The sequence below is a fragment of the Barbus barbus genome (assembly GCF_936440315.1).
Source record: "Barbus barbus genome assembly, chromosome: 21".
NCBI lineage: Eukaryota > Metazoa > Chordata > Actinopteri > Cypriniformes > Cyprinidae > Barbus > Barbus barbus.
In genome coordinates this window covers 30,491,405-30,501,296 of record NC_136749.1, presented here as the reverse complement: position 1 = coordinate 30,501,296, position 9,892 = coordinate 30,491,405, and the positions used below count along the sequence as shown (strand labels likewise).

The window sequence follows — 9,892 nt, the reverse complement described above, 5'->3', positions numbered from 1 at the left end:
ACTGGACTTCCGGCGGAAACAGATCTGCGAAGCCAGACGCTTGATCCGTAATTCCGAGAAAATCGATTTATTTTAATGATAAAGTGATTAATGATGAGTTTTTTTCAGCGTGCAGTTACAGGAGTTTGAGACACAAATAAATAATCAATAAATAATATAAACAGTAAATACAGACATAACAGATTTATAAAAAATAACATTAAATAATAAAACAGTGTAAGTTTGTTGCGAGGAAACAGATAATCATGATAACTGCTTCAGTCTTTAGGTGATTATGAAAGACACTTTATTACATATTAACTAGTGCTGTCTAATTCATCAAGTTTACATAGTGTGTGTGTTCTGTGTATGTTTATTATATACACACACATACAGTAGGTGATATTCATATAATTATATTTCATATATAAACATAACATATTTTTCTGAAATATATACATGTGTGTATTTATACAAAATAATAATAATTAGTAATTCTATAATAGTAGGCTAATAATAATTTCTGTTCAATAGTTTGTAATATTTATTGTGATATTTCTAGTCTACTGTATTTGTTATAATGTGGAGCACACAACACTATTATACATTATTTATTTAACACACATATTTATTTACATTTCTAATTTGCACATAAACCTGTACATGCATATCTGTATATTATTATTTCATTACCTGTGTCCTGTCCTGTTTCTGTCTCTCTGTTGCACTGTGGAGCTTGTATGTGTTAATAAAACTCATGCTGATTCTGATTCTCTTCTACTTCTAGTGACTAGCAGGTCCCTTTTAACCACGAGGTGGCGCTGCACACAAAACAAACAGCCATTAAACCAATAGTTTTGCCAAAAATGTAAATGTGCTGTCCTTCAGTTCATCTAATTATATCAGTTCATCTAATAATATCAGTTCATCTAATTATATCAGTTCATCTAATTGCTGTCTCAGCAATGGATGCTCTGCAGTGAATGGGTGCCGTCAGAATGAGAGTCCAAACAGCTGATAAAAACATCACAATAATCCACACCACTCCAGTCCATCAGTTAACATCTGGATGTGTTTGAGCTTTTGTGTTCTCCAGATGTTAACTGATGGACTGGAGTGGTGTGGATTATTGTGATGTTTTTATCAGCTGTTTGGACTCTCATTCTGACGGCACCCATTCACTGCAGAGCATCCATTGCTGAGACACTGATGCAGAGACACATCTCTACAAACCTGATGAAGAAACAAATGGCCTAAGAATGAACACATTTACTATAATTGTTGGTTTTCAGGTGAACTGTTCCTTTAATGGCATTGTCAATGGTTTCCCAACACACATTCTTCACAGGCTCACAGTTTCATAAAACATAAGAGATTTATTCTGACATAGTTTGTATGTTTTGCGTAAGGGTGTAATGCACCTTATGAAACAAACTCAAGCTCTGAGCCCAGTGTGTTTGTTAATAAGCCTTCAGAAGCTCAGAGCTGCTTCTTCCTCTGAATGCTTTCTTAATGATCGACTGATGTAGGGGTTCATTGGCATATAATACAAATTAAAAATTAAATGACAGCAAATGAAATGAACACTTATTTTATACCTTTAAAAAAAAATCATAAAAATAGAGTTTTATGCCAAAAAGTTTCAAATGTTAGTGTTTGGCGGATATGGTTGATACCTTTAAATATAAATAATTTCTGCAGTTAAATTCATATCTATTATACAAAATATTTACTAAAATAATTAATAATAAATCACTTTCAAAAAGTCACTTTCACTTTCAAATGAAAATGATTTGAAATAAAACAGATTGAAATAAATAAACAGATTTATGCTTTGGATTAAGCGTTTTTCAAAAATAAAGATGGATAACATTTTATTTTAAGGTGTCATAATACAGAGTAATTACCTAATTAAGTACTTACATCTACATAATTACAGTAATTATGCAGATGTAAAAAGCAGCTACTGTTACACACATGTATCAGACTGAGTGTTACACAGATACTTCTGTAACCAAAGGATTGTTACATATGTGTTGCAGACTTCATACAACATCATTATAAATGCACAGACATAAGCTACATAAGCAAGTACTTCATTAGGTAATTACTCTGTATTATGACACCTTGAAATAAAGTGTTACCTAAAGATGTTAAAATCATGAATCAAAAGAAAGTAAACTCAGTAATCTGCTAAATCTGTGTTTACTGGGAATCATAATCTGCTAAAGAGCAGGTAATGCTAATCTCACATACACCTCACAATAAACATAATTATATAAATATAAATATAACAGAAAATGGCATATAGTGCTGCCTCAGATCTTCAATGTTCCCATTAAGTTATAAAAATGCCATTCTGAATCTTCAAAATGTCCAGTTTTTAAATGTTTTTCAATGTTATCATTTTGCAAATGTTACTTTTTAAACAAGTATATTATTAAAAAAAATGTTAGATGAACGTCCAACTAAAATGTTCCAGGAAAAAAGTTATTTGAATGATGTATAAATGATGTTTAATGTTTTAAAATCTGATAACTTTGAACAAATATTCTTTAAGCGTTACTTTTGAGAGAACCTTGAATGTTCTCTGTTTGATGGGAAGAGTTTGAAATCAAGGATTTAAAGTTATTAAGCGATATATTGCTTAACCACTACATCAAATATTGTTCAATTTGGGAACCAAAAATGTAGGGTTTTTCCCCATTAAAATCAATTAAAGGTAAAGTGCATAATTTACTCTTCCTCAAGCTGATCCACACATTTATGAGTTTCTTTTTTCTGTTTAACATTAAAAAACTATTTCTGGGAGCCACTGTAAAAAAGCTAAAGTTAAGAAAACTTAAAAGTTTAAGGAAACCAGCTTCAGCAGATTTTTCTCAACTTGTTTGTCTTCAGTTTATACAACAAAAAGTTGAGAAAACTCAAAAATCTGCTGAAGCTGGTTGCCTTAAACTTTTAAGTTTTCTCAACTTTTAATTTTTTACAGTGTATATATGGGAAAAAAAATACTATGGAAGTCAATGGGGACCAAAAACTTTTTCAGTTTTTCTTTTTTTGAAAATTCATATTTACATGAATGCATTTGGCAGACACTTGTATCCATTGCATTCAGTCTATATACGTTTGATCAATTCATGCATTCACTGAGAATAAAACAATTACTAAACCAGAAAATCCAAAACAGACAGAGTTTAATAAAAAAACACGTTTTATTAGAAACCCCAAACCTAGAAATGCAGCACCAGCACTGCATGACCAACACAAAACCACAAAACAATTCAACATGTGATCACAGATATTAAATAGAGTAAAAAACAATAAGTAGTAGTACAATCACAATCATAGAGCAAACCATTTTTCCTTTTCAAATCCTTTTTGGACACAAATCAGTAAACCATTCATCCTCTAAGTGCATTTTAAAACACAGTAAAGACACTAAAGTGTCAGTAGTACTCAAGGGCTTTGTTTCAAATCTAGTGTGCTATGTTGTCTACATAGGTAGCATGCTTGAGGAATGTGTTCAGGTCCCATCAGGCCCCTGGAACACTTACAGTTACTGGAAACGGGAACTGAAGCCTCGACTCCTGCCTCAACATGTCTTCTTTATTTACTGTTCCTTCATTTAGCAGAAGCTCAGAAGCCGCTCGCAAATGAGGAACAGATCAGGTTCTGTTGAGGTGAACAGACGAGTCGCGGCAGCTTGGCAGCTGGAGCGTGTTGTTGTTATCAGCAGTGTTGAACTGGTTTGAGCTCAGACGAAGCTCCACACCTCCAGATCCCGAACGGTGAAGTCGTGATGGAGGCTGAGAGGACGGTTGCAGAAGGTGCTGCATGAGTAACTGGAGCCGCGATACAGATCAGAATCCAGCCACAAGCCAAACGGACCCCTGAACACCGAAAAACAACAGAGCATTCATGCATTTTGGTAGATGCATTGCATTTAAACTATATGTGAATCTGGAGCATCAGTAGCACAGGTATATTTTTAGCAATAGCCATTGTATGGGTCAAAATGATCGATTTTTCTTTTATGACAAAAATCATTAGGATATTAAGTAAAGATCATGTTCCATGAAGATATTTTGTAAATTTCCTACTGTAAATATATCAAAACTTCATTTTTGATTAGTAATATGCATTGCTAAGAACTTCATTTGAACAACTTTAAAGGAGATTTTCTCAATATTTAGATTTTTTTGCACCCTCAGATTCCAGATTTTCAAATAGTTGTATCTCAGCCAGATATTGTCCTATCATAACAAACCATTAAGCTTATTTATTCAGCTCAAATTGACTCTTATGACTGGTTTTATGGTCCAGGGTCACATATATGCTCATGCATTCATTGGGAATTTCTACATAAACTAGTCATATTTAAATAATAAGTTTATATACGTTTTTTTTTTTTTTTTTAATTGCCCCAGTTTCACAGACAAGCTTAAACTAGTCCCAGACTAGAATGCATGTTTGAGCTGTCTCAAATGAAAATATCTTGCTCTGACAGATCTTAAAATATGTCAGTGTCATTGTTCTGTGTCAAGATGCACACCTACACACTTTGCTTTGAAGGCATTTTTGTAGAAGTTGCTTAAATGTCTTAATTTAACTAAGGCCTAGTCCTGGCTTAAGATAAGCCCTGTTTGTGAAGCCAGGCCATAAACTCAGAATTCTGACTTTTTGCTATAAATTCCTAGTTTATATCCCACAATTCAGATTTTTTTTTTCCGCCACTGAATAAAAAACAAAAAAGGAAATTTCAACTATTTATCACACAATTCCGACTTTTTCTTCACAATTCTGAGTTGACTGTATATCTCACAATTCTGTAAAAAATAAATAAAATAAAATAAAATGAGAGTTATAAACTCAGAATTGAGGGGAAAATGTTGCAATTACCTTTTTATTTTATTTTATTTTATTTTATTTTATTTTATTTTATTTTATTTTATTTTATTTTATTTTATTTTATTTTATTTTATTTTATTATTTTATTTACAGGCTTCCATAGATATGAGCCTGAATGCTTTTTTTGAGCTCTGTAGTAAAAATCTTTAAGTTTTGTTTTCTAAAAAGCAGAAGCTGAGATATGATGTAATATTGTGTTCAATGGAAGGAACACAGTATTACACGTTCCAACATTTGAGGTATGTATGATTTAAAAAAAATGCTTTTATTCATCAAGGATGCCTTTACACTGATCAAAAGTAACATTTTGTTATAATATAACATCATAATGTTATAGTAGATTTCTACTTCAAATAAATGCTGTTATTTTGAATGTTCTATTCATCTGTGAATACTGAAAAATAAAATGTATCATGGTTTCCATTCAAATATTAATGTTTTCAACATTGATAATAATCAGAAATGTTTGTTGAGCAGTAAATCAGTATATTATTATGATTTCTGAAGATCATGTGACACTGAAGACTGGAGTAATGATGCTGAAAATACAGCTTTGATCACAGAAATAAATTACAGTTTAACACATATTCACATAGAAAACAGCTGTTTTAAACTGTAATAATATTTGACTATTTTACTGTATTTTTGTTTAAATAAATGCAGCCTTGATGAGCAGAAGAGACTTCATTCAGACTCACCCTCCTCCTCCCATCTGCAGAGAGTCCAGGAATCCTCTCACAAAGTAGGAGTTTTCTCCACTCCAGCGGAAGATCTGCAGAGGAACCAGAACCAGACTCAGAAACAGAACCAGACTCAGAACCAGAACCAGAACCAGAACCAGACTCAGAACCAGAACCAGAACCAGAACCAGAACCAGAAGCGTACAGATGATCAGTAACTCATACCTGAAACTCTGGACTGAAGCTGTAGAGGAACGTCTCTCCCGTCCCGTAGCAGTAGCTGCTGACTTTGAACGGGTCGGAGGAAAACGCTCCAAAAACCTGAGGATTCACAGCAACAGATTGTTTTATCAGATCAATTTAAGTAAATTAAAATTTATTTACATTTTACATTACGTTTTAGTTTAAAATTTTGATTTATTCTTTTTTAATATGTCTATAAACAGTAGGTTTTATTCATTTTATTTCAGTTTTACTTATAAGCACATGAAGTTAAACTAAACAACATGAGACAATTAATTTAAAGTAAACAAAAAAAGATAAATTACATTTTTAAAAATTGTATTCATTATTTATATTTATTGTATTAATATATACTTATTTATATAACATTTTTATCATTTATTTCAGTTAATAATTTTTTTAAGCACTGCAATTCTATAATAGTGTAATTTTATTTAAGTATATTAACCCTGCTTGCAATGCCAAGATCATGGGTTTGATTCCCAGCAAATTTAAATTCTTTGGATAAAAGCATCTGCCAAATGCATGAATGCAATGGTTAAATGTAAGATATATTTTGTTTAGCATTTATTAAATACTGTAAATAGACTTGGCTTTTCTCAAAAAATAAATAAATAAGTTCCAAAACTATAATTGCTTAATACTAGATGAAATACTGTTTTTGTGATCTTAATTTATACAGTTTAAACACAGTTGAAGTGAATTGATATAAATGCACATATTCTCAGTTTGATTGATGCTGCGTATTACATGCATAACACATGTGCACCTGTCTTCTAATAAACCTGCCATTGCATCACACTCTATCGTAACTGCTTTAAATGCATGAACGTAAATGCATCTCTTGGCTGTACCTGGTTGTCCGTGTCTTTGATGACCATCAGGACGGGTCGGTCTAACTCTCTCATCTGTCTGTATAGTGTTGTCAGGCTGGTGCCGTGCTCCGCCGTGCTGTACATCAGCTTCCAAGAGTAACCCTGCGTCCGCGCCGGGATGTGATTCATCAGCTGTGAAACACACATCAGCCGATCATCAATTACACTGATGCATCAGGCACTTTCAGTACATTCATTTCATCAATGCATATTTCAGTGAATTCATCACATATACACATTACTCTCATGCATTGGACAACGTGACATACAGTTCATTTTAACAATGCATGCAATGCATATATGTGACCCTGGAGCACAAAACCAGTCATAAGGGTCACTTTAGAGAAACTGAGATTTATGCATCATCTGAAAGCTGAATAAATAATCTTTCCATTGATGTATGGTTTGTTAGGATCGGACAATATTAGAAAATCTGGAATCTGAGGGAGCAAAAAAATCAAAATATTGAGAAAATCTCCTTTAAAGTTGTTCAAATGAAGTTCTTAGCCATGCATATTACTAATCAAAAATGAAGTTTTCATATATTTACTGTAGGAAATTTACAAAATATCTTCATGGAACATGATCTTAATATCCTAATGATTTTTGTCATAAAAGAGAAATGTATAATTTTGATCCATACAATGTATTGTTGGCTATTGCTACAAATATACCTGTGTTACTGATGACTGCTTTTGTGCTGCAGGGTCACATATTTCAATTCAGCTGTGAGCATTCATCACATATACACATTATCAATCAGTTACTCTCATGCATAACGCAACACACAGTGGATTCATTTCATCAGTGCATGCAGTGTATATTTCAATGAATCGTTTCATAAAAGGCACTTACTTGTTCAAGATGATGCTCGGTCAGAATCTGACTGTGGTCTATTAAAACGGGCAGCAGGTCATAAGACTCAGAGTCTGCGGAGCTACAGACGCTCGGACGCCGCTTGTTCTGCTGTTTCACAGTCACGATCTGGAGGCAAACAGAGGAGAAACATCAGTTAAAACGCATGCATGTTCCTTTAGTTTCTCTTTCTCTATCAGAGCGGCACGTGCTCGTTTCCCATTGAATCCCACAGGGATTATAAAACACTCATTCTTCAAAGCTCACCTCCACAAACGGCTCCTCAGATTTATTGGCATAGTATAAGATCTTAATGCTCTGCTGCACTGGCCTCATGTTGACTGATCTGCTGAAGTCTCTGGACTTTCTGAATGTGTTTGACAGCAGCCGTGAACAGTGTGTTTCTACAGTGTTTCTCCACCCGTGGGTTTGCCCCCAGCTCACATTTCAACTGAACTCTCGTTTTACAGAAAGAGCGACAGAAGAGGAAGACATGCCAAATATGGGCTGATAGAAGTGTGTCGCTGCTCGCAGGAGAAAGTTTTTACCTCCACCACTGGAAAATACTTCATCGCTCACAAAATATCATGCATTTTCTGTGCATTCGTGTTCTTTCTCTGTTTTCTTTAATTGGAAATAATGAATGGAAAAAGACTCAAACAGTAGAGAACGACTCTAACGTCCAGTGATACTGTAGCATCATTGAGATACTATTAATAATATATATATATAATATAATATATATAATAGTATACTACAATATCACTGGATCTTTTATATTTTCTGTTTTAATTTTAGTTTTGACAAATTAGTATTCTTATTAGTCTTTTAATAATATGTCTGTATAGTTTTTATTAATTGTTACTTATGAAAATGAGAAATGCAGTAGCTGAAGAATTTGTTTTATTTTTTTATTTTATTGCAGTTTGATGAAAAAACATGTCGCCGCTCGCATTTAGGAGAGGTTTTCTTCCTCCACCCATGGGAAAGTACACGCAGTAATTCATCTTTTTAATATCTCTAATGTCGGTGATGATTTGTATTTCTATTAATGCATTAGAGGTGAAAGATCAAAAAGCTGGGTCGTTCTATGTTTTAACACATTTCTTCAGAAATATTATCTAACACATATATTTTGTGCACCATGATTTTCAGTTTGCTTGTAATTGCCTTTATGTCCTGTATATTACTGTTTTTACAGAACTGAGTCTCAATATGTCAAGATTATCTTATTTCTACAATCTAAATACCTTAGAAAAACCGACTGTTTAAATCAAATTTTCTTTCGAAAAGGAAAATATTAAATTTTATTCATGTGCAGAAACATTCTGTCAACCGTTAGTAACCAAACACAAAAAAATGCTTAATCACAAAACCATATGACAACCATGAACAGTTTCTTTTAGGATTTTGTGCAAATAAATATACAAATTTGAGGTTAACCTGTCAGGAAAATGACTTTGATTGGCCAGACAAGGCAAAATGGTGAAATTTGAACTAAATGCATGGCTGACACACTCGATTATAATTTTTAGTTTAGCCAACTTGAAATTTTAAGTTACTCAATGTTAATTTAAGGGACAACTGGAATATTTCAGATGACTAAAAAAAAATGTAGGCAGCGGGGGTAACAAATTATTTTAAGTTGAAACAACTTTTTTCTTTTTTTTTTACGGTGTGTGTGACTCCACCAAAACACACATTTAATGAAAGAACATCTCTGAGCAATACTGAACTGACCTCAATGCATTTCATTAAATGGAACTAAATGTTGACCTGTGTAGTTGTTTTATCATGTTCCTTTGCTTTTATTATTGCAACAGAAGGAAATCAGCTCAAACCCATGCTTCTGAACGGTGAGCATGCAGCATAAATGACTTACCTCCCAGTTTTTGGAGGCGGGATTTCTGAGGAAAGAGTCGATCACATCTGCATGGACCCTGAGGAAGTCTGGTTTGCTGCTGTGGATGGTCTCTGGAGACGACCGGCTGAAGAACGTGCACAGATGTTCCACACTAAAGGGAAGCAGAAAACACGCTTGAGAACCCAAGCTTTGGTTTGCTTCATCCACAAATCATACAAGCGTTCACTAAGATGCAATGCATGCAAAGCCGTGTGTGTTTTTCTGACACAAACCGACCAAATGCATTGACTCTGACCTCAAAAGCTCTCATGTGAAAGTGCTATCGGTTCATGCATTTAGTCGAAAAATGAACGCTATTACTGGAAGTTTACAGTGCATGCTTTTACAGTCAGACTTGAGTTACGCAAGTCCTGCTTTCCCACTGTTACTGTGCCAGCACGCATGTGAAGGAAAGAGAAAGCAATCCACAAATAATCCACATGCTGTGT

At 33.6% G+C, this 9,892-nt stretch overlaps 1 protein-coding gene across 1 annotated transcript; it reads right to left on the bottom strand.

The window, feature by feature from the left end:
* Positions 1-3,157: 3,157 nt before the first annotated feature.
* Positions 3,158-7,959, bottom strand: LOC306887737 (nuclear receptor coactivator 7-like). Its single transcript, XM_079445728.1, has 6 exons — positions 7,808-7,959; positions 7,541-7,669; positions 6,665-6,817; positions 5,793-5,888; positions 5,586-5,659; positions 3,158-3,869 (listed from the first exon to the last, which is right to left on the bottom strand). Exons 1-6 carry the CDS (start codon positions 7,874-7,876, stop codon positions 3,734-3,736), a joined length of 657 nt encoding a protein of 218 aa, XP_079301854.1. The 5' UTR covers positions 7,877-7,959; the 3' UTR covers positions 3,158-3,733.
* Positions 7,960-9,892: the final 1,933 nt, after the last annotated feature.